Here is a 24,715-nt window from a genome sequence, read left to right on the forward strand (position 1 = left end):
AGAGAGAGAGAGAGAGAGAGAGAGAGAGAGAGAGAGAGAGAGAGAGAGAGAGAGAGAGAGAGAGAGAGAGAGAGGCGTGTGACAGTCTGAGCCGGGCCTGGGGGAGAGGTGGATGGGTATGTTTATAAGGGAGACGGGAGAACGAGGAGCGGAGAGGGGGGTTGATTGAAATAAAGAGAGGTGTTGGGAAAGGCAAAGGAATGTCAGTGTGAGAGTGGAACGTCCTGCATTGGACATAGGAGCAAGAGTGTGAAGGCGGACAGCGGAGGAGGAGGTGGTGGTGGTGGTGGTGGTGGCGGCGGGGGGGCTCTGTCACAGCCCCTCCAGTGTAATTGGCTCCAGATGTGTGGCAGCGTGGCCCCTGCGCCAGCGAGGCGTCAGGGCTGCATTAAAGGCTCAGCCTAGGGCTGATGGGATCGCAGAGTGACGGACTAACCCCCACTCCCCAACAAACACAGCCTGCTCAAAGCATCACACTGTGCCGCCTCGCCCACTCACTCAGCCCCCATTACTGCCCAAACTGCATCTCCTCCCTGTGCTCATCATGTGCCAAAATCATCCAGGATTGTAGCGCTTTGACCAAAATTGTTGTAGTTTTAGTAATAGTGAGTTGTTTATTTACTGAAAAGATTTTTTGCTTTGACCCTGATTTTAGTCGCACGGGCAATACAAAATCTCTACCGTTTTTTTTTTCCCCCTCTGCCCTTATTTTGCTTGATCGCTGTGGTGACGGCAGCCGCGGAGTCGCTCTATTGTGTGTCATTGTGCGGCTGCTATTGTGTCCGCTCTGAGTGTTGACTAAGTGTCTGCCAATTCTTTCCTCAGTGTTATTTAAAGAGCCTATTCAAGACAGCAACGTGTTTGTTTACTGTATGGAACAGAGTCAGCGCCTCAGTCACCAGAAGGACAATCAGGGAAAGTGGTGAGAGCTTTATAGAGACATCCAGCACACTGGTGAGATGAAGGACGTCATTTCATCTACATGTGCTCTCAAGGAGTCTTTCAGATCCATCGGTTATGAACACGCACATGTCAACGCTGACGACAGCCTGTTTGATGTTCTAACGTCTTTATTGAGCACAAAGCACAAGTACAGCCTGTTGCACACATAGATAGTGACTCATTCACGCTGTTTCACTCCCTTGTCTCAAAATTAATTGTGGGCTTATTTTGTCCTGTGTCTATTCAAAACTTTTCACTAATTGCTGGGCCCACTATCAGTACAGTTTTATAAGTGTCATTTAGCATTCAATACAGAGGTAATTCTGCATTCTACTACTGCATTACTACAATTGGAAAATGAATGGACCATGTGCATCTGTGGTCTTAAAGAAGTCCTCTGAGGGAGGAATGCTCTGACTGTGACATGAAAAGCATGTTTACTGATAGAGCATGAAAATCGATTAAGAGCAGAAAAGCAGTGCGGGGTGATGGGGACAGAGGGAATAGGAGACATGGTGAAAACAATAGCTGGAGAGCACTTCATCTGCTCTGACACTTTTGCATTTGTTGGGGGGAATTTTGCCACCATGACGAACAAGGTAAACCACTCATCATTGCAATCCAGTATGTAAGAGCTTATGTGGATCTCCTTTTTCAGTCGGTGTGGAATGCCTGTTGCACAGAATTATGTGTGCAAACTCTAAGCAGATGTGGTGCATGTTCTTAAGTTGACAGTATTGTCAAATGTCCACCTACCTGGAGGGCAAATAGTTAAACTTGCAACATTTGTCTGTTCCCAAACACAAACAAGGGCAGGAAGTGAAAGCAAATGATTTGACTTTCTGTTATGGCAAACAGCAGGGATGCCTTTCTATTCAAACTCAGGGTTATCGGATCGGATGCCACGTCTTCTACACTGGATTGGAAGAGTGCAAGGTTTAAAGTGGTAATCCGTAAGATTGTTTTGTTACAAAATCACATATTTGATACTTTACTTATCTTGCACATTATGTCAGCATGCTGGGCATACAACACAGAGTATTTGTATGCCATTGCATCTCGGACAGAGTTAGTCTGCAAGTGGAGTTCAACTTCTCAACCTGCAATGCCAGTCTTTATAATTGTTTAAATATCAAGAACTGCTGCAATAACTCTGTCCTGTGGACGGCCTGTGGGATGACAAGACCACAGCTTTTTGTTACACAAGACTGCCACCAATCCCCCGCTTGGCAGAGTCACGATCACCACCTCTGCGTGCATGGCGCAGGACACCCCGAGGTCAGCCCCACCAGATATGCGTAACCGCCGGCGCCCGCCTTGCACCCACCGCAAGCCATGCAGCGGGAGCAAGGCCGTCAGCCGCCCCCCGCACCCATACCCACGAGGGCGAGCAGCCTCCGAGCGGCCCTGGAAAGCATCCAGCGGGGCTGCAGGGAGCGCCACCCAGTCGGGAGGTGGTCTACCCGGCCACCCCCCCCCCCTGGCCAACCACACCTCCACGTCAACCCACCAGCGGCCAATGTGCTCCGCCGGCAAATTTAGCTGAAATTTTCGGGTGTGCATGTCGAACCCGAATCACTTGCGCTCCTCTTGCCCCGCAGGCCCTAGGGCTATTGTGTGGTGTATGTACTGAGCTTAAGTTTTGGCACTGGGTGAGATAGGAAGCAAAATCAAGATCAACGCAGGGGTGCAGCAGGCTGGGCAGCAGCCACGCGGACCCCACCCCGGACCCGACCTAGCCCCAGCGTCCCCCCCCCGTACCTGGAGGCACCCAACCCACAGCGACCTACCACAGGCGGAGGGCGGCCCGCCATGCACCCCTGCCAAGCTGGGCCGCTCTTCGCCCATAGCAGGCTGTTGCTGCTGTTTGCCATTGTTGGTAGCGGGGTCCGCCTTTCCTGGATAAGAATACAAAGATCGGGCAGTGAATTTGATAAACCAGTGTGGCAGGTTGTGGTAAGCAAACTCTCAATATGGATGAAAATTCACAAAGTAAGAACGCAGCACCACCTCAACCGACCAAGAAAAAAACCCATTGCTGTTTCAAATGTAATTCGTGGAGTTACAGTAGAATCCACCCGACAGATATGATCGTTTTATTAAAATTGGATGTCGTAATCTATATTTCATACTTACACATGCACACGTTTGCACGCAGGCAAATATACACAGAAAAAAAAAAGGGGGTCAAAGTGAGAACAGGAGACTGAGCCCCATCAAGTCCCTGATTTCCAACAACAGATAACAGATTTTTAAAGAACACAACCAACACCTCCTAAAACAATATCAGAGCTGAGGCTGCCGAAGGGGGTTTAATTTCAGCCCACCATCATTCCTCCGCCCTGCTCCGTCTCTCAGCCCTGGGAGACGTTGTTGTCATACTGCTAGACGGAGGGTGTGAGCGGGTTTAACCAAACAAAAACACTGCAGGACACATGCAACGGCCAGGCCTCCATTAAAATAACAACTGTTGTCTGCGTTAACGCGCACGCACAGCTCACGATAAACACACAACACTGGGGGAAAAAAAAGGGTCTTTCTGGCAAGTTTTGCATAAACAAGGCTTTTCTCACTATATATCAAGTCCAACACTAGGTGGTAATCTCGTCTAATATTTGGGTTCAGCTCGGTGGTGGAGCGTATCAAAGTGAGATATGAGGAAGCGGTGTGTTCCAATACCAACAGATAACTGGTTTGCCCAAATCCTGACCCCCTCCCTCCCCCCAGTCTGAATGTCTGTGTTCGTGTTTACTCCGTTGCGCTCTGCGGGAAGACTTCTCTCTGTTCTTTAACCCGGATGAGCTTGACCCCAAACTGGCCTCTGATATGTGACCGTCCTTCAGGGTGGCGAATTCACTGGACTGGACGGGCATTTTGAAGGGGTGTGAGGAGTGAGAGGCCACTGCTTTTACAGGGGGATGGGGGTGGGCTGGTTAACCTAATTCCCCCGATTAAGAGCAGCCGTGGGGTGGCCGTAGGTTCTGCAAGGCAGCACGAGGACAATCTAAACAGCATCATGATTAGAAACGTGCTGAGCATTTGGTTCTTGTTAGCTCCAGACAGAACCCTCTGTCGGCCACTTGGGACCCGGTCCGGTACATACCATACCTCCGCTAGGCCTTCCACCATGCTCAGGAAAACTAATACAGTTAAATAAATTCATAGGAATCCACATTGTGAAGTCTTTCCCTTTTACTACACATCAAATCATTTTAGAACAGTCAACATTATATTACAGCAGAGTGAGTATTAGTAACTCTTTGGTCTACGATAACAGCTACCTCAGATAAGCAGCACCAGGAATGATTACAGTTTCCATCAAAAATGATACCCGAGGACTTTGTTTAAGATTACAAAATGACGCGGAAAGAAAATCTTGCTTTGAAACATCAACTGTATGATAGATTAGGAGGGAACACTTTAATTAAAATGCTAAGACATTTTTGTGCAAAATTTGAAAAATAAATAGAGGCATTTACATAGAAAAAATCAAGGACTGATTCCACCTTGGCATTTATTTGACTTTTTTCACTTGGCCTTTGAGTTTTGCGTTTCTGTCACGTGACAAAATACAAAAATGTAAAAAAAGTCTGTAGAAAATATTTGTAAACACGCATATTGCAAAAGAAACGGTCGAAACAGATACAGTTTTTTATCTATGAAAAACACCCTTCAAAAAGGGTTTTTACAACATAAAACAATCTCAAACTCATTTTCAATTGTCCCCTTGAAACAAAGAATATAAAATACAATAGTCTGATTATTCGCTATTCATGAATTTTTCATGATTAAGCAATTAAACAACAATTTGCACACTTGTCCCTTTGTTTGAGTTTGGCTTCGACTTTACTCGATCCGCTGGAATATTCAGGAGCCCTGTGCCCCGGTCACCACAATGACACAGAAGCTGAACGTCCCCACGAGCAAACCCAAGACCAGCAGGAACACGGCCTGGAAGCACAAAGAAGCAGCCAAGCTGAAACTCAGTTTTTTGTTTTTTTCCTTTGGCTTTGAAATGTACTGGAGAAATATCCAAACAAGTATGTACTTACACCGAAGGAAACGGGGGACCTCAGAGGTTTGTTGCTGATCTTGAGATGGAAGATGCCCGGGAAGATGCACAGGAGGCAGGTGGACGTGGTGGAACCTGCGGAGCAGTCAGATCGGGTCTATAGGAACATCCTCATGTTGCATGACATGACATGATTGTGATTGTTAAATTCAAGTTTTAGTTGAAATGTCAAATGATTACGGGGCAGAAAATGGGCGGCATCGTAGTAGTAGTTCCTCATTAGAAGTAACAGATCAAAATAATGGCAGCGTCAAACACTCTTGGCTCAGGATCATCATCAGAATGGATATTTGAACCAACCTCGGGTTTGAACTCCAAACAATAACAATAACAACAACCTGATTACAGAAATATGCTATATACGTACCCACTAGTCCAAACACATTCTTGATGTCAGGCACAAAAATGGCCAGCAGCAGCACAACTCCAAGGATCGCCACCGTTAAACAGATATGGAGGGGCCAGGAAAATGGCCTTTCTCCGAAGATAAGCATGGTCAAAGCTTTACGGGCCTGGACAACACACACACACACACACACACACACACACACACACACACGGTTGAGGCTAAACCATCTTCCACTCTAGAGCAGTGGTTCCTGCGGTGCCATATAGGGGGCGCCAAAGTTTCACAGAGGGGCATGAGTCCTTATCCATTTTGACCCGTGAAAAATGGAATAACCACCTCACTTATAAAACAGTATCCTACAGTTATTGTTTATTTCAGAATATTTCAATTAATTATTTTGCTGTTCCTGATGATATGGAATACACACATGCGCTTAACTTCGCCCGTTGTGGGGAGTGTGTCAGGGGTGGTGAATGGGGATTGTGAATGTATAGAATGTAAAATTGGGAAGCGGTTGGGAACCATGGCTCTAGAGAATAACACAGGGACATTCATTGAGCAGGGGATGCTACACTCAATAATTGGTGGTGCGGCGTAGACTCACAGGGAAGTGGATGAGAGGCACAGTCAGCAGCACGGCCAGGAGGATCGCCACACGAACGGTCATCATCGTGATGTCACGAGGGATGTAGGCGTCGTAGCTCAGCAACAGCTCAGATTCCACCTGACCTATCGGCGACAAAGACGAGAGACACGAGAACGGTGAGCAAAGCCTGGGATTTTAAAGGACAAAAACAAGTCACGAGTGTATTTTTTGCGAGACATGTCGGTGCCTTCATACCATAAAATGTGAGGTAGCCAAACAGGGCGGAAACCAGGTAAATCACGAAGCTGAGGGAAAGGCCGATGTTGGTGACGTTCTGCATCCTCTTCTTCGTCGGCCTGAGGAAGATCGATCACAAGACGGATGCGTCAAAGAATGCGTCGGGAACACATTCAACAGCTTCTATGTGTAAGCGGAGCTGGGGGAGTGGAGCGCTCACCGGTCCAGTTCGCAGTAGATGGGCAGGATGGCGGTGTGGCACAGGAAGGAGAAAGCCAGAGTGGGGATGGCATAAGCACTCTGCAATAGGGATCAAACAGAAAGCAGCAGTGATCGGCAGGTTGATTGAACTGCCTCGAGGTGTGGGGAGCAGGCTAGAGGCTAAATGTTGAACTTTCGACGTATCTGTGGCCTTTAATGACGAGCTTTTAAATTATACTACCATGCACTTGGTGTATTTCCGCCTATTACACACACATGCAGTCCTCAAATACTGACAGGCAGCTGTGCTCTGGGCTGTACTGTCATAATTCTTCGTATTCACTCGTGTCAAACAAATGTCGCATCCTTATCTTATTTCCTGCACCATAAAAGGTTTGCAAAAAAAAACAAATAAAAAACAAAATGAATGTCAATACTGTACCTTAGAGGAGATGATGATGGCTTTGGGTTGACATTCCATGTCGGAAGAATTTGATATCTGGCAAAAAGAAAGACATCGCAAACAAATTTTGATGAGATGAGTTGACCTCGGTGGAGCTCCCGCAAACAGGAATAGGATTGAACTGAATTTAATTCCATAGCCGCCCTACGCTCCGCGCAGGTAAACAGCCTTCTGAGCAAACTCATGCCGGGTCTACACGCAGAAAGAAGCAATAGCACAGGTCTGTATATGCGCAAAGGTCAGAGTTCACTTCCAGGTTCCGGCAGGGTCACCTCGGCTTCCTTCCCCCCCCCCGGGCTGGATACCACTAACGCCGCAATGTTTCCTCTCGCCCTTCTCTGTTCCCTATCAAGCTCAACTGACTCATTCAGTATAACTCAATCAACTTGGTTTTTTCCCTAATCCCATGGCCAAGGCGGTCTGGTCATGGTTTCCAGTCCTCGGGGTCAAGTCAAGGTGAAGGTGACCCACAATGCCACCTGTGTCTGTGTGTGTGGTTTTTTTAGAGGAGCTGGAAGCTTAGAAACCTGGAAGGCGTCCTCGAGCAGGGTCACGTTGTGAGGGAGCGGACAGGGGATGGACCACTTCTTCACTATAACCTGAGCGACAGAGGAACACATGAGGTCAACCGTTCAAGAGACGAAACAAAACGAGACGACGTTTCAATGTGTCCCGGCGCTCACCACGACCGCGAAGTACAGCATGAAGATGAACGAGAGGCTACTGCTGAAGCTCAGGAACTCTAGAACAACAAGACAAGATCTAATAAGTAACGGCAACGTCATCGTATAAGATTGCATGTCACAAATAAAGTCGTCTCCCGCTCACCGATCTTAGGCAATAAAGCTAGCGGTAGAACAACACACAGGGCCACCAGGATGAGTAGTATTCTGCCGTCTTCGTACCAGACGTTTCTTTAAAAACAACAGAGGGATGGGGATGACAGGGAATGGAGATTAATTTGAGAAAAAACATCATTGCTCAGTGGTACCTTAATTCCCCACCCCTGCATTTTGACAACATGAAGACAGAGAAGATGAGTTTCGAGTGCCTTGAGGTGGAGAGACCTGAGAAATATGTTTCCATTTCATACTCAAATATGGTAAGACAATATCATCATGTGGTATGAATTAAGGGCTTTAACTCTCACAAAGCATAACAATTATGTAATTCACAAGCAAACGTTGCGTCGCTCCATTAGATGGGGCCGCATTTCATTTGCCCGGTTCTTCTGGGGAGGGAGGATAATATTTTCCTTTGCCGAGGGATAGCCTTGGCGGTTTATTCGGGATAGGGGAGCTTGAGGGGGCGGGGCGGAGGGTGTGCGATGACACATGGGGAAGGCATGCCGGCTTCTCCGGTCAGGGCGGGCCAGGAGGGGTGCTGTCCGGCGCTGCTGTGCGCCAGGCCGCAGCATGGGGTCACGGAGGGCTGGCTCCACAACTGTTTATGGGGCTCCCACAGTCAGCAGCACCTGCTCTGGCCACATCAACACCCAGTGACCCCTGCTTGACAGTTTCACAGCTGCAGGTTTACTGTAGGCGCTGAGGCCTCGCCGCTCTGTCTACACAGATTTTGCTCTTTAATTGCATGTTGTGCGGGGCATAGCCGTGACCCCGGCTCTCAGCCCTGTAGCCTCGGCGCTGGCCCGAGTTTAGCTGCAGCGTTCCACCGAAGCTCATTTAACTCCCAATCCTGCTTCCACACTCTGCTGCTGACACTGGGATGTGAAGAAATCTCCCATTAGGGGCCGGGTTTGTTCACCTGAGAGAAGTTATTGTAAAAGGATGGGGTGAGGGGTATCTGGAAAACCCATGAAATTCAACACATTTCATGCTATAACAAGCTGCAGAATACGACTCAGTCAAGGTTGGAGAGCCGCCGCCAGCGAGTCAATCTCCACCGAGTGTAAGAGATAAGCATAAAAACCAGCCCACTCAGCACAAACCCAAACGCACAGCTGTGACGGACTTGGGCCTCATCGCTGCTTTCACACGGATGTAGACACTGAACATGTTTTAACACCGTTATTTTTCCCCATCTCTGCCATATTCCAAACCAACAAACACACCCGCAAAAAATAAATGGTTTGGGGAATAAAACATCTCATTCATTCACTCTCTGATGGGATCTCATACAAGTCTATTAACATCAGAAAGCCACTCATTAAGAGAGCTGTTTTGTTTCCCTCCGCAGTGAGCCGTAATTAGAATGGCAATACTGATATCCCCTTGTATCACTCTGATTCCGGGGAACATGTGTGAGAGATTTGGGGGGTGAAGGGAGAGCACTAATACAAAGCAGCTGTTGAGGGGAAGATTCAGATGTTGATGGACCGGGCTGAAAGCAGAAACAACTCTTGCCTAAATCTGTGTCCCTGATCATAACACGATGGAAGTTACATTTTTTTGGCCTTGGACTTCTCTGTGCACCATTTGCAGAGACCACAGAGCAGGAGGCACAACCACACCCCCAGCGGAGGACACAGCCTGTTAAAGATGGGTGATAAATGGACGTCTATCACACACACATTTCCTCTTGGTCTGCTCCATGTTACACAACACCAGTTGCAAGTTTCCCTCCGACCGCTCACAGACTGTATTAGTGTGTTGTGGTTTGCTCAGATATCTCCTTCCACCACATTTTTTCGTAACGCTCTCTTGGCCGGGCTGGATTCTCTTTGTGTAGCCTTGTGGTGAATAATTGCTTTTTTTTGAGTAATTTCACAGCCAAAGCTAAAAATCTACAACAAATTTACTTTAAATCCATTGATTACCCCTCCCCTTCCCCCCAACAAAAAGAGGGAACCTAAAGTGTACCTACAGATGATTATGGCTGATGACGCTGCGGATGGCGGCAGGAAGTTCCGACTTCAGGATGAATAAATAGGACGACATCGCTGCAAGAGAAACAGATTTAGAAAAGTTAGGAAAAATAAATATGGGCTGGAAATCACATGAAAGGAGACATGAGACACTAACAAACACTCCAAATATTAAAACAGCTTTTCATCATAAACACACTGAAATACGACGTCAAGGCCACATGTGCACTGTGTGAGCGTGTGTGTGTGTGTGTGTGTGTGTGTGCGCGCGCGTGCGTGCGTGCGTGTGTGTCTGTCTATTCCAGATCTGGGAAGTACGGAGGGTTATTGTGGCTGTGAGCTAATGCGGATGGGTGGGGCGGCCAGCTCCAGGGATCACCGGCAAAGCCCTCGTTGCAGAGGAACAGACATTATACAGATGTTCCGTCTGCTGGGGCGGAGTTGAAAGCAGCCAGGATAAAGAAGTGGCAAGGGAAGGAATGCTAACAATAATGATCCCTGACGCTAATCCAGGTATTTCTACCCCTCCACCTTCCTAGGAAACTGGAAATCGTACGTCTCTGGTGGGCTAATCCGTCCTTCCCCGGCCTCCCCGTGCAGCCAATCACGGGGAGCCGCCGGGTCACTTCCTGCAGGTCAAGCAGGCCTCGAAAAAACATCACGAGAAAAAAGGAGAGAGCAGGGACGGAGAACCGCACTGGAGAGAAGAGGAACGTTTATGGACCAAGATAGAACGTTTAGCCAGTGGTGACTGGAGGTAATGTTTAGGGATTTGGGTTTTGGAAGCAAAGCACAGCCAGGGGTTAGCAGGAGCTCCAGGGCCTCGGGGCGGGTCTAGTCTCCACCCAGACGGACCGGACTCTAAGCCATTAAATCCTGTATTTGTTTTCATTAGGAAATTCTTCAAACAACCATCCTGACCACACAGAGACATGCGTGGACACACAAGACCAGTCATTAGATAAACAACACAAACTCCGAAATAAGCGCAAAAAAATAATCAAAATAAAGCTTCCCATAGTAGAATATGTTGGAAAACAGGTGCTACTCATGAGTTACTGTAAAATACAGTGAATGGTGTATCTGACTCATATTCCTCATGTAGGGTCAAACTGTCAAGTTAATTAATGTCAGGTAACCACAGACACCAGGTCACACCACGTGCACGATGGGATAGTTTCGTTTCATGCACTTGGTGACTTGTAAGTAAAACGACACTCCACAGCCATTAAATGCCAATCGCAATTCTTTGTGAAATAGTACTTACATTTATAAACAAACGGACCTTGTGTCAACAAAAGAGATTAGAAACAGTCAATACTGGCAAATGTAGTCCAATAATAAACACATGATAACAAATAGATTTGAGCAAAACATTGGGTAAACTCTCTGTGTGTGGTCAGCAACATAGGCACAGTAGGGAGAATATTAAAAATAAGGCAGAGTCACTTTCATTTCATTAAACGCAAGGGGAGAGCCGTGCTCCAGGCCAGCCAGTAATTAAGGTCAATTGGCCCTCAGCCTTCAGCAGTGTGGATGAGTGTTTACTCAGAGAGAGGCTAATTGCACCCTTATAAAAAGGGGCCAGGGGTGTAGACAGATGCATGCTGGAGTGCCGACTCTCACACATACCGCCCCATGTTGGGAAAACCACAAACATACCAGAGGGCACGGGCAGTAATCCACTCAGCCCGGCCACTAATGTGTGCAGATGAGCTATTGGCTAAACTCTCAACTGTGCGAGAAGCGCTGCAGCCGAAGGAGGGATAGAGATGGCAGGGAAGGAAAAGAGTGGGCCAATTAGGTTACTCGACTCTCAGAGGGCGGGAGCGCATTTACCATCAGCGATCAATTAGAGGAGAAGTTGGCTTTCAGGCCCACAAGACTTGGCTGAGAGGAGAGCTGTGATGGCGAGAGGTTATCAGGAAATGTAGGTAACAGCTTCACATAGGAAAGGTTGTGCCTGCTTCGGGAGCAAAGGTTGCCAGTAGGAGGCGCTATCTGACACTGAAATTAGATAGGCCATTGATTGGCCCCACAACTCTACAACCTTTTAAATCCACAATGTTTTTCAAGAACAGCATAATAATAATAACAATAATAATAATAATAATAATAGTATTATTTATTGTTGTTATAATAATAAGTAATAATATGATTTATATTATATAATTATTATAATTTATAACAATAATATAAAATAATGAATAATATGAATAATAATTAGGAGCAGTGGGCAGCCGCAGTGCAGCACCCGGGGACCTTGGTCAGGGGCACCGAGTATTAACCCCTAACATACATGTCCAACTGCAGCAAGCTTACCTCCTATATTTTGGATGAGAATGGTGATTCCAACCAGGACCTAAAATAAATTGTAAAATGTATTAAAAAGGTTGAGTCGATATGGTAATACATGTGTAGAAAACACTTTCACAGATTACAAGTATTTGAATTTGTGGTATGCATGTGATGACATTGAGTAAATCCCAAATGTTAAAAAAAAGACGCCTACTTTCCCAGGCTTTTTCAAGGCTCGACCACCTAGCTCTTCATATGAGTTGATACCTAAAATGTAAATGAAGAGATACACGAATCAAACTTCAACAATGCCAATTACTTTCAGTGGATTCTACAAAAGAGCTTTAAAGGCAAACATAGTCCTATTGTTTATACCACACTCCATCTTTATTTGTTCCAATTTCTTGTTTCTTTTGAAAGTAACTTGAAATTGTATCAGGTGATCTCAACTTAGTGATCAACAGCAATATGGACCATTGTCCTAAAACAGACGTTAATTTGCTGCTTTTCAGATACAACAATCTAATCATGTGAGGAGAAAGGACACAGTGATTTGGCTTAAACTGCTCAACAAAATCAGTTACCTTATTATCTGTGAGAGAGACGAGACAGAAAATGATCAATGGCCGCTCACCTGTTTGGTCACAGAGCGTGAGGAGGAGATGGATAGAATAGGCAGCCAAGCAAAACACTATTAGCAACAGGATACTAGAGTGGAAAGGTAGACAATAGAAATCAATATCCTCTCAAACCCCTATCACATGAAGAAACAATGCTATGCTGACCTTATCTTACCTAACCCAATCTTAAAGCAGTGACTCAAATGGTCAAAGTTCTTATTAAAGGCTTCGCTGGCGATGACTGATGTACAGTCAGTTTGACTATGAGTGACTTATACTTGTGATTATACTTATTGTAAGTCATTTCTAAATGTAAATGTCAAATTTGTCTGACTAGAAACACACTATACATTTCAATATCTTTGTGGTTAAAAATGTAAAAAAAGTTCCTATGGTATACTTACCAGAAACCAGCTATGCCAGTATTAGCCATGGCATAGGCTAGACCAAGGATGCCACTGCCCATAATGGCATTCATCAGGTTCAAAACAGAGCCACCAAAGGAGCATCCTTTAGTCCTGGTTTGTCCTGTTGCCTGAACAGGAATAAAATGAGAAGATGGCAAATTACTAATTTTATTTCAAACAAAACTGAATGACTATATATAGGCTTCCTATTTTGTAAACAAAAGTGAACAGTTCATGACAGACCAACTGGATAAGTGTGATAATGAATATCATGAAATGACACCACAATGGAATGAGGGGTCTAGGAATGGAAATGAATGGGATTGGGTGGGATTTGAGCCACTGGCTGCCAGACAGCTGCCTGAACTTGTGATATAGAGAAAGCTGCCCTGCCTGACCTCTTTAATAGGGGATATCCTGGAGAGCTACAACCTTGGTGTCAGATTCAAAACTGAGCTTAGACAAAGCGTAGATTAGCCTGTGGGCCGTTGAATCCAACTTCCTGGGCTACAGCTTAAAAAAACGGGGCATCCATGATGACACAAGACAGCTAAAAATACTGACAAATAAATGTGCATCTGTTCAACCTACATGGACATGCAAGTATTACAAATACAGCTCAAATTAAAAGAGGCATCTGTAACAGAAATGTATATGAAGATAAATACCAATGTAGAATTATTACAATAAACTATTATATTCCATCATCAATCAAGCACTTTTACTAGCATGTAAAGTAAGTGCACATCAAGTGCTGCTAACACTACTTGCCTTGTACTTGTGTTCATGGTCCAATTAAGGCAATAATTGAATTATACAATTGTTATGCAATTACCATTATACAGCATTATATTATGCTGTGGTATACTATGGTATTATGGTGTTACAATAGTATGCTCATAGCATCACACCCAACAACAGTGGGGGATTGTACAACATTAATTTATACACAATATTTCAAATATATACCCTGTGCAGTGGTAAACCTACAATAATAATAATAATAATAATAATAATAATAATAATAATAATAATAATCTTTATTCATGAATAAGTAAATATTATACTTAATTTCAGTTGACACAACTAAAAACTGTTAATCGCATTCCATGCATCTAACCTGTCAACTTTTGGAAGCAGTTGATCCAAAATCTGCACTGCCAGAAAACAAGTCTTCATTTTGTTTGTAGACAGATTCTTTTTGCCGGTACCAAACACTGATCCCCCATAGAAGAGCGCGGACTGCTGCTTGTGGTTCTGTAGTGACCACCACGCAGGGAACATTATTATGATTCATTAATCATTAATAGGGTCTACTTACGTTTCCCAATAGAGGGGAAGCTTCGGTATCTCCGACGTGTCCGCCGACTCCATTCGCATCGTTACACATTTTCCCCGGATTGTCCAGTGCCTTCGGGATGGACCGACACGGAAAGTTACGTTACGTGTCTAACGTATTAATGTCCGCGAACCGAATGCGGTTTGCGCCCGGCGACCACGACCCGATAAGTTATATAGACGGCGCCCATTCCCCGAGCTGCTGAGTGTTGTCGTTTTCGTGTCATGTGACATTTGGTCCGTCGCATTCAGTACGTCGGGCTGTAATCGACCAATCGGAAAGCGCCTTTCGGTTTTCTTGCCCAATCCCACGGCCCGGGCAAGCGTCGCGGGTTGATGACGTCAAGTCAAGCGTGTCCGCGCAAGGAGAATGTCGAGGTGAGGGTTGGATTGTGCTCCTCTCCGTGTTTGTAGGTTTTTTTTTGTGTGTGTGTGCCGCTAATAATGTCTGAATGTTTGTAATGTTTTGGTGTCGGGGTGAGGGCTTCTTTCTATCGAATGTACATTACATTTACATTTCGTCATTTAGCAGACGCTTTTATCCAAAGCGACTTACAATTATTCAAACACCGACGGACGCAGCCATCAGGAGCAATGAGGGGTTTAAGTGTCTTGCTCAAGGACACTACAGCATGCTAGCAGGAGGAGCCTGGGATCAACCAGCAACCTTTAGATTACTGGACGACCAGCTCTACCTCCTGAGCTACCGTCCCCGATAAGGAATGTATTAGTACTACGTGATGTAATGAAGTCGTTGTTGGTACTGTAATGTGTGTGTATATATATATATTTTTTTCCTTTGGTTTTGAATTTTAAATGCAGCAAACACATACCCATCAACCCTTCAACGCCGACAACAGAAAAAAAACACACACACACACAAAAAAAATCCCACCCCAAACCGACAACAGACTCTGCAGTATATTAGAATTAAACTATAAACAAACTTAACATTGTACGGAAGCACGACAGGAAAATGAACAAGAAGCACATACAGATGAAGCACATCAGCCACTGCCTTCCCGGGACGAGCGAGTCAGAGTCTCCGTAGGAAACAACGCAAGGCTTTCCACAGTCTCCACAATTGTTCCCGTTGACGATTGAGATCATAAGTTATTTTCTCCAGGAAAAAAAAACAAAAAACAACAACAATCTTTATGGGGAATGTTAAAGTCAATTCTAAAATGTAATTCTTGCTCAACGACTTTAAAGAGTCGGAGATCAACAGGCCTGCGGGATCTGATTGGCCCTTGGGAGTCCGCTCCATCAAACTGAGGCTCTTGATCTGTGCCGGAAGGTCAGGAGTCGGTGCCAGGGGGGCCCGAACAGACATCACTGAGGGAATGTTTAAATATTTTCTCATATCCCTCCCTACCAGTAGTGTGTTGTAAATAATTATATCATTGTGAAGAGAATTGATCTGATCTATCTTATTGATAAAGGGGAGGGGGTTTCGACCTCTAGGATAACATGCTAGAGTTTCGGGACCTATCCATGAAGGATCCTGCCTATTCGTAAACCAATTTGTCATCATTTTAAGTTGAGCTGACCGACAATAGAGTTGTAGATTGGGCAGGGATAAACCTCTCGCTTCCTTTGGATTAGTACGGTTAGAGAACATGACTGATGTCTGTTATTCCAAATATAATGAGAGATATAAGAGTTCAGTGCTTAAAAGAATGCTGTGGTCAAATAGCATGGAAGACTTTGAAATAGGTAGTTTAACGGTGGAACAATGTTCATTTTTATAGCGTTGATTCTCCCAAAGGAGGAAGTCGGCAAGGAGATCCACTTCTTGAAATCGTTTTCTAAATTTTTTTGAAATAGAGGTGGGTAAATAAGTCTCAAGTCTCAAAGAAACCCCTCTCTGACATCTGAAAAGGGGATTGTGTGGGCATATTCTGGGGATATTGAAAAGCAAAGCCACAGATTTTCCTAGATTCATTTTATAACCTCACAGAGCATTAAATGAAGCTACAGAGTTCAGAACTGCTGGAGTTGATTTTTCAGGGTTCCTTACATACAGAAGAACGTCATCCGCGAATAGGGAAATAGCATGGTTTTCTTCACCCACTGTGATCCCGTTTATGTCGGGATTAGTACTGACGGCCTCGGCCCAGGGCTGTGTGAATAATGTAAACAAGAAAGGTGACAGAGGGCACCCTTGTCTGTGCACCGAAAAACCCTCAGACCTCAGGCCTTTTGTATTGACATTGGCTATTGGATCAACGCTGGGTTTTTATGATAATGTATAAGTGCATAACGTACATTATCTGTGCCATACCTTAATTTCACAAATCCTGCCTGGTCCTGGTTTGGTATTGTATCATTGTACCCTTTTTTTTTTTGATTTTCATGACAAATATCCCTGGTAACAATGTTATGTGTTTTTTTGGTTGTTTTTTTTAAGGTTTTTCTCACGAATATCTACATGTATGCAGACTCGACACAGAAGCTCCGCGAAAACACTTTTCCAACCGCAGACAATGGCTGCTGTTCCCCTGCAGAAAGAGACGAAGCCCGGGCTTTACCACGCACCCCCAGAGGTGCGGGGTATGATCTCTCTCGACCGCGAAGCCTTCGCCCGGGAAATCACCGTCCCCGCCTTGCGCGTGCCCACGCGCGTTCTCAACAAAGTGGTGAAGAGCCTGAAGAAGGCGACCATCAAGCGTCCGGGCGTGGCGAGGGTGGTGCAGGAGGGGGAGCCGTGCAGCAGTGATGGCGGTGACTTTCGCTTAGTCCTATTGGATCCGCTCAGAATGTCATCGCCGAGCTCCTTCACTGAGGAGGAAGCCGAGGCCTTGAGGTCTTTAGATGTTCCCGAGGAGCTCCAGAACCATGAGATGAGGTTGACCTACGACAACCTGAAGACGGAGGAGGTGCTGGAAGCTGTTCTCCCCCAGGGCCAGGAAATCACATCTGGTTTCAGCCGGATCGGACACATCGTGCACATGAACTTGAGAGATCACCAGCTGCCCTTTAAAAACCTTATTGGTAATATCATAACATCATATCAAATCATCATATCATATCATATCAAATCAACACCAGTAAAGTTATTTAAATTCAGTAATGATGTAAGAATTGGTGAGAGTTAGGGCTGGGTGATATTGATAAAAATTAAATATAACAATATTTTTGTTGATAAACTTGATATTGTTAATTGATAAGTTGGTTCTTTCATAAGAACACAAGGAATATATGAGAAACAGTCATCGGTAAATATGAGTATTATTTATGATCAAGCAGGTAGAGGCATTGATTAGAAGTACTTTCAGCCATAACGGCATTTAACTATAACATCACAATAAATGACCCAGAGGATATCTAATCTCATATCACGATATCAATTGGGACTGGATCTTGTCATTCAATTCAATATCGATACAGAGGATCATGATTCAATCAGATATTGATGAGATGGCTCACGATACAACTCTCTATTGATATATCGACATTTTATACATGAGAATTGCTACCCAACCATGTGCATGTGCATTACGAAACTATTTCACGGATCAAATTCAGCCTCAAAAAGAATTTCATAGACCGGTGGTATTTAATGCAACCAGAAAACTGTCGCATGAAGTATCAATATGCAACTTTTCAAATAGATTCAGAAATGTTAGCAATAAAACTGAAATATCCCAAAGTGTAAATACATTTTTTTAAAACTAGCCCTAATATCAATGGTCTATCGCCCAGCCCTAGTAAGAGTTATTTTTTCAGGCCGGATGACAACACAGTCTTATTTGTGCATCTGTTTCTTAGGCTGGAAACCATCTAGTCTGTATGCGTTTTATATACAGTGTTGGTTTACTCATCATCACTATGCTGTTCCCTTTCTAGGACAAGTCATAATGGACAAAAACCCTGGGGTGACCTGTGTGGTCAATAAGACAAATATAATTGACTCCACTTACCGTAACTTCAAGATGGAGGTCTTAGCTGGAGAGGAGGATATGGTGACTAAGGTGGGTGAAATCATGAATAATCCATGAATGTTATGCCATCTATGTTCATATAAGTAGTGTTGTCATATAGTGTTGTTTTCTCAGAGGAATTTAGCATTCGAGTAAATACACCTTAAGCCTCGTCCACGAAACGTGATTTTTTTTTCCAATCGTGAACGACAATGAAAAGATTGAGCAGCGCACATTCAACAACTGAAATTTGCAGATTTTCTGTCTCTCCTGCGCACACCCATGATAACTGCTGTGTTTGAGACAGAGTTTTGTGGTACTGCAGCACTCACGTATGAGTATCTTCCCGCGAGAGGCAATATCTTGAGATCTTTTGCTGTTGAAAATTGCCAAAATTGACACACGCACACACACCAGAGGATTTTGGAATGACTAGTCCCGATAAAATCAAACATGTTCGATTGAATCGTGACCTGGCCGATTGGGATCATATGGAGACATATTTGGGTCTATCGCTCACACACACACACACACACACACTGTATCTACGACAGCGACGATTCTACAGCACGACTCCGGACTCCGGACTCAACCCGATATGAAATCATTTCCAAATCAGCCTTTAAAATCACATAATGTGGCCCTAGCTTTAAAGTTTTTACCGATCACTGATCTTTGTCACCCATCCCTTTTTGTAGGTAAAAGAAAACGGAGTGACCTACGAGTTTGATTTCTCCCGGGTGTACTGGAACTCAAGGCTCAGCACAGAGCACATGCGCGTGGTGGATCAAACCAAACCCGGCGACATCGTATTAGATGTTTTCGCCGGCGTGGGGCCATTTGCCATCCCGGCCGCCCGCGCGGGTGCCACTGTGTTGGCAAACGATCTCAACCCGGAGTCCCACCGCTGGTTAAAGCACAACGTCAAACTAAACAAAGTGGAGAAAAGTGTCCGAACATTCAACCTGGATGGGAGGGCCTTCATCCAGGGGCCCGTGAGGCAGGAGCTGCCTGCCCTGCTGAAGGGGAAGGCCAATATTCACGTGGTGATGAACCTGCCTGCCTTGGCTTTGGAGTTCTTGGACGCATTCCGGGGTCTCTTGAACAAAGAGCTTTCTTGTGACACAAATCTTCCCATAGTGCATTGCTATGGGTTCTCTAAAGATGATGACCCTCAGAAGGACGTGGAGGTGAGGGCTTCCAGCAGCCTGGGCTTCTGCCTGGAGGGGAGGTCCTCCGTGCAGTTTGTGCGTAATGTAGCGCCGAACAAGGAAATGATGTGTGTGAGATTCACGGTCCCGAAAGAAGTTCTTTTCAACACCGACGATGAACAGACAGGTGAGCATCTATTCAGGAAATATTCATGAGTTTGGATTTCTTGCCTTTATATTTTTAATTAAAACGGGGTTTTTTTTAGCTGCAATTCCAGGTGATCCAGGTGCATCTCTTAATTTGTTTATGTATGGTAGTGGTCGACAGGTATGGGTTTTTCAATGGCCGATGCAGATATTTAGCGAGCAGCACGGCCAATGGCTGATATATAATGCTGACATGCTTTTTATGCATCTGATAAAGTACAACAATTTAATAACAAATAAGACACAATTGCTGAACTTAAATGAACATTTATTTAACACTAATCTTATTGATTTCATTGTCTGCAGTGCACTTATTTTAAAATTATCAACTAAATAAATATCTACAGGTAATTGAAAAATTAAACTTTGTATAAAAAAATAAATGAAAAATAAATAATTATGAAGGATAATAAAGATAACGGGCATCATATTAGAGCCATAAATATCGACCGCTAATGTACAGTTGTATTATAGGTCAAATTATTCCTTACTTTTTGAGTGTATATATTGCTCCCAATTGGTACTTTCACCAAGGGGTAATTAGATAAGTTAAGTTTAAAAAATAAATAATTTATTTTTTATTTCCCTACAGATCCTATAGAGGAGCCGGCTTCTAAGAGGCAGAAGTGTGGAGAGACTTCACATTAAATATTGTGTCATCCTGGCACGTGGGAAGTGCTTGGAAGACATTTAAGTTTTACATTAAGTTCCCTTTTTTCTACTTTTAAGTTGACATTTTATTGCAGATTCTATTGCATATTGTCAAAAAAAATCAAGTTTTTTTCCTCATTTTTTGGAATTAAAGATGTAAAATAGTACAGTTCAATCGAAAAGTTTTATTTACATATAAAACACAAAGGAAAAGTTATGGTACATCCTGACACAATAGGCGGCTGCAGTGGCATCTCAGCGCCACGCTGGGCTTAGCCCTTTCGAGGGAACAGGCCGCTGAAGGCGTCCTGGATGGCTCTATGACACGCCAGCCCCGATGTGTATCCTCCAGCTGTGTCCTGCGGCAAGGAAGCCCGCACATGATTGAGATATCTGGGGGGGAAAAAACGGAGAAATGGCCAACATTTATTATCATCATGTGGCATAATATCATGATATATTAAGACACTGCAACAATGTGATGCACAGTGGTGTTATCGATATTTGACCGAAGTGGATTATGAAAACAAATGACATCACCGTGCAATTATCCTGAGAATAAATTCTTCAACATTGCTGAGCCCGACTTCATATTTCAAGGTTGCATTTATTATCTGTGTCGTATCCTAATAGTTTTCCCCACTCTAGTGAGGGATTAAAATATAGTTCCTCTGAAGTGTTTCAAGTACAAGTTTATTCTTCTCTAAATCCACACTCAGGTCATTTATTTGGTTTTCTGGCTCTCCTTCATTCTTCTTGCTGGGACTTACAAAGACAGGACTATCCGCACCAACACTTAAACAGCGTACGGCTAAAAGCCTCTGTGACACGGCCCCATTCAAGTATTTTAGGTGTCTTTTATTTTTTAAGTGCTTACAGATGTAGCCTGCCAGAGCTCCTTTCAGGTTCTCAAGCAATAGCGAGAGTCACTGTTTATTTTCACCCTAAGCCAAAGATGGAGAAACTGTTGAGCTGTCAATTAAACCACTACCTCTCCTCACGGTGATGGGCGCTCCTCTACGCGTATGTTTTTAGGGGGGGAAGGGAGGGGGGGGGGGGGGGAGGGGGTGTGAAAGATTGACCTGTGGCCCCACCCACTCTAATCCTTCCTCCCCGCTTTCACACCCGAAAAACAGACACACACACACGAAGCCTGTCAAGAAGTGTACGCTCTAGGAGCAACCAGCACACACATGGGCCAAGCTGGTTCCTTGTAGTATCGAAGTACAAAGCCAACAAATTCCTCGCGCGACTAAGATCCAAAGCACTGGCGACAACACGCATCCTGCCCCGCCGCTGCCCCCTTCCAACCCGGGCCCAGGCAGAGAGGTCTAAAGCCCTCACACGAGTCAGAATTTGTGAAACCCAGCTCCGCGGCGCCAGGGAAACTTCAAAGGAAAAGCATAATCAGGAGCACAGAAAGCCCTCTGATTTTCGTTGCCTTATTTCAGCTACTTTACAGGGAAACCAAACACCTGAGAGGGATCGCGGGGGAGGGGAGAGAGTGTGTGACTGAGAATGATGACTTTGAAAACTTCGATATTAAATAATGGGCTTCTTTATATGTTTTTAGGTACCATGGTGGTTTCAACATACTCGCCACAGTGTGTGACGTACAAAGTAATTGGTTTTACATAACAACGGAAGATCAGGTTTTCGATAGACCGTGAACGTGAGGAGAGAAAAACCAGAGATGAAATTAGGTTCTCACATGCAAAGACCACTCATCACGCACTAGAGAAACAACACGCAAGTTCAAAACAGGGGCTCAGTGATTAATAATAACTTCATTAGGGCCGAGCTGCTGTAGCCTGTCCTTCACAGAGCACTTGAGGGAGGTCTTCTCAGATGGCTTCCTGCATCGGATGAGTGCTATCTATTGATTATATTGTACTGGGCCTTTTTAAACGTGAAAAAAGTGGGCTATTTACGGCCCGGCTAAGTCTGCTCTTCCTGCTAATCTAATCCCCAAGCTACTCATGTGGTCATTCCTTCCAAGAAAGCTGAGAGCGCTGTGTAACATTATACCTGCAGGCCCCCAAGGAGGAGGGGGTGGGAGAGGAGGAGGGAGAACATCAAGGTGGGGGGGGAAAGGGTAAGAGAGATGGAGTGGTGTGGGTGGGGGTGGGAAGTAGAGGGGAGATATGATGTGAAATCACCTTTGGGTATCGCCGTCGCTGGACCCGCTCCTCTTAAATAAATCCTGCCTGCCCTCCCGCTCACCCCGGACACCAAAGGTTAGCGCGGTTCTGCCCCGTTAACCTTGCCGCTGGAAGGACATCTCCTCCCTCCGAGCCGGGGGTCATGAGCGCACATAGACAGAACCGGGTCGACGACCGTATTCGCGCCGACGCTGGGAATTTGACTCCTTTCGCATGACGACAACAAATCGGGCATGCCGAGGCTTGAGCCGCATTAAACCCCTATTGTGCGCCGAGAAACTGGCCGTTTCTTCGCGACGGCGTCAAGACTAAAAATGCTGCCGATTCAGCCGCAGACCGCGGCGCACGTGATGGACAATTCTGAATCTGACACTTAACAGCTCCGCAACGCCCGCGGGCCGGCGCCGCTACTGTTTCAGCGCGCTGCGAGTGGACTGTCTGAACAGAAACCAAGCTAGACGCACACCTCTCCTCTGACACCCCACCCCATCCCCACACCCCCCCCCCCCCCCCTTACCCTCTTTTCTCCAAGGACTGGTCTGCCTTTTGTTCGTCTGGCTCTGAAACCCAAGTCGTTTCGGCCGGTAACATCTTTCACTCTTTGGACCCCACTGGAGCATTAGCTGCAACTTGATATGGGCCTTTTCAAAGCTGCATATTATTGGGTAAATATGGGTCACTTTGGACTAGTCCATTATGGTGCTTGGGGGGGGGGGTGCGGGGGCGAGGATAAACCAGTGATAGAGACGGATTAACACTGACCAAGTATGAAACTGTTTGTGACAAAATACATTTGTCAGCATGGTAAATTACAGGGGCTTTCTGCGGTGTTCATATGAAAAAGGATGACTCAAATCGGCCCACTACCGAAAAAACTCAACTTATTTTGCCTCATTCTTACCAGAAACCATTGGCCTGCATCCAACATTTCATCCAGGATGAGCAGTAACATTTGTCAACTTTAAATGCATGTTTGTAGAACAATTATTAAAATTGTACCTTTTCAATGTTGACATGGATGACTACAACTTTATTGTTTCGTTTTTGATCAACAACAAGGAAACCACCCAGTTCTTTTTCTGTACCGCAAAGTTCTTCCAAAATCCGGCAACATTTTCCGTCCGGGTCTAGGACTCATACCTGTGCAATGTCTCCTGCCAATTGCAATAACCGTCCTGGATTTTTCCCCAATGGGACTGTGAACGCCTCGAGAAAAAAAAACAAAAAAACAAAAAAAAAAAACACACCACAGGGCCCCATCCCTAATTCAAACTGAAAACATAAGTGGTGAAATGTTCCGGCGGGTTTCGCGTGATTTCCAGCCGAGAATGTGTGGGCGCATCTCTGCGTTTGGACCGGCAGCGCGGCCACGGAACGCAGGGTGTTTGGATTCTTTCGGGGGGAAATAACTGCGGGGTTGGAACTCCGGAGAGAAGCGGAGCCTGGGGATCACAGCAGATATGAGACGGGGGAGCGGGGCTGTGCCGGGAACTCGAGTCTAGACGCCACGTGTGAGCGAGGAACGAGGATGGAAAAAGAAAAAAGGGCCCGTAATGATACAATGGCTGTTTGAGATAGTAGGTACTTAATCAACATGCAAACCACAAAGCAGACGCGTAAGACAAACCAGCAATCTGAATCAGACATGTACAAGCTCAGCGTGGAATCATGTGGTCTGGCTGAATTAATTCTGGCAAATGTTAACATTTTTGTTCTGTACAACGTGTTCCAGAGGTCTGAACTCCAGGGGAGAAAAACAAAAGTGTATTTATCATAATCAGTGGGTAATTTGATTAATTATTTTGAGAGGGATATACAGTGGATGTATATACATCCCTATTTATATATTTTTTTATAATTAATCAAATGATCCACAAATTATCCCCAAAAATATATAACAGATGAATGAAATTAATCTCGTGGATTGACAGCTGCTACCAACTTCCACCAAGGTGTCAGCGCTGAGCTGAGATCAGATCCCAGCTCAGCAGCACCTGTCCCACTCTACAGCGAGGGACAGTTGTTTTACAGCAGAGGATCTGGCTCCGCAGTTCAGCTTGTCAGCGTGACTTACAGTATGACGGAGACGGACTATGTTGACCGGAGGAAACAAACTGTGCTTTGTGCTGACGACTGGAAGTACAAAAAAAAAAAAAAAAAGGAAAAAACAAAAAGAATGTGGACAAAGCTGAATCAATGAACCCCTCCCCAATTTGAGACCATTTCCAAGGGCAGAAGCCTCATTAGCGGTATTTATTAAAATACAGCTGCTCGGGACGCTGTG

At 45.0% G+C, this 24,715-nt stretch overlaps 3 protein-coding genes across 5 annotated transcripts in view; 1 reads left to right on the forward strand and 2 right to left on the reverse strand.

The window, feature by feature from the left end:
* Positions 1 to 4,122: 4,122 nt before the first annotated feature.
* On the reverse strand, positions 4,123 to 14,546 carry slc38a6 (solute carrier family 38 member 6). 3 transcript variants are annotated; one of them, XM_080012270.1, is made up of 17 exons: positions 14,321 to 14,370; positions 14,120 to 14,151; positions 12,997 to 13,127; positions 12,607 to 12,680; positions 12,187 to 12,239; positions 11,997 to 12,036; positions 9,674 to 9,749; positions 7,679 to 7,764; positions 7,534 to 7,592; positions 7,378 to 7,449; positions 6,830 to 6,886; positions 6,407 to 6,486; positions 6,205 to 6,305; positions 5,968 to 6,092; positions 5,382 to 5,526; positions 4,995 to 5,089; positions 4,123 to 4,893 (listed from the first exon to the last, which is right to left on the reverse strand). In XM_080012270.1, exons 3-17 carry the CDS (start codon positions 13,068 to 13,070, stop codon positions 4,810 to 4,812), a joined length of 1,221 nt encoding a protein of 406 aa, XP_079868396.1. In that variant the 5' UTR covers positions 13,071 to 13,127; positions 14,120 to 14,151; positions 14,321 to 14,370; the 3' UTR covers positions 4,123 to 4,809. The 3 variants fall into 3 exon arrangements, with proteins under 3 accessions (XP_079868396.1, XP_079868394.1, XP_079868395.1); XM_080012268.1 differs by lacking the exon at positions 14,120 to 14,151 and having other exon boundaries at positions 14,321 to 14,546; XM_080012269.1 differs by lacking the exon at positions 14,321 to 14,370 and having other exon boundaries at positions 14,120 to 14,196.
* Positions 14,547 to 14,691: 145 nt separating this feature from the next.
* Positions 14,692 to 20,347, forward strand: trmt5 (tRNA methyltransferase 5). Its single transcript, XM_080012873.1, has 5 exons — positions 14,692 to 14,715; positions 16,748 to 17,331; positions 18,187 to 18,311; positions 18,959 to 19,598; positions 20,211 to 20,347. Exons 1-5 carry the CDS (start codon positions 14,708 to 14,710, stop codon positions 20,264 to 20,266), a joined length of 1,413 nt encoding a protein of 470 aa, XP_079868999.1. The 5' UTR covers positions 14,692 to 14,707; the 3' UTR covers positions 20,267 to 20,347.
* An 87-nt stretch (positions 20,348 to 20,434) lies between these two features.
* Positions 20,435 to 24,715, reverse strand: part of mnat1 (MNAT1 component of CDK activating kinase) — a 34,464-nt gene continuing 30,183 nt past the window's right edge. Inside the window, exon 10 of the mRNA XM_080012871.1 lies at positions 20,435 to 20,662. Coding sequence (XP_079868997.1) covers positions 20,542 to 20,662 — 121 coding nt within the window. The 3' untranslated portion in view covers positions 20,435 to 20,541. The remainder of the gene's footprint in view (positions 20,663 to 24,715) is intronic.

The sequence above is a fragment of the Zeus faber genome (genome assembly GCF_960531495.2).
Source record: "Zeus faber genome assembly, chromosome: 13".
Taxonomy (NCBI): domain Eukaryota; kingdom Metazoa; phylum Chordata; class Actinopteri; order Zeiformes; family Zeidae; genus Zeus; species Zeus faber.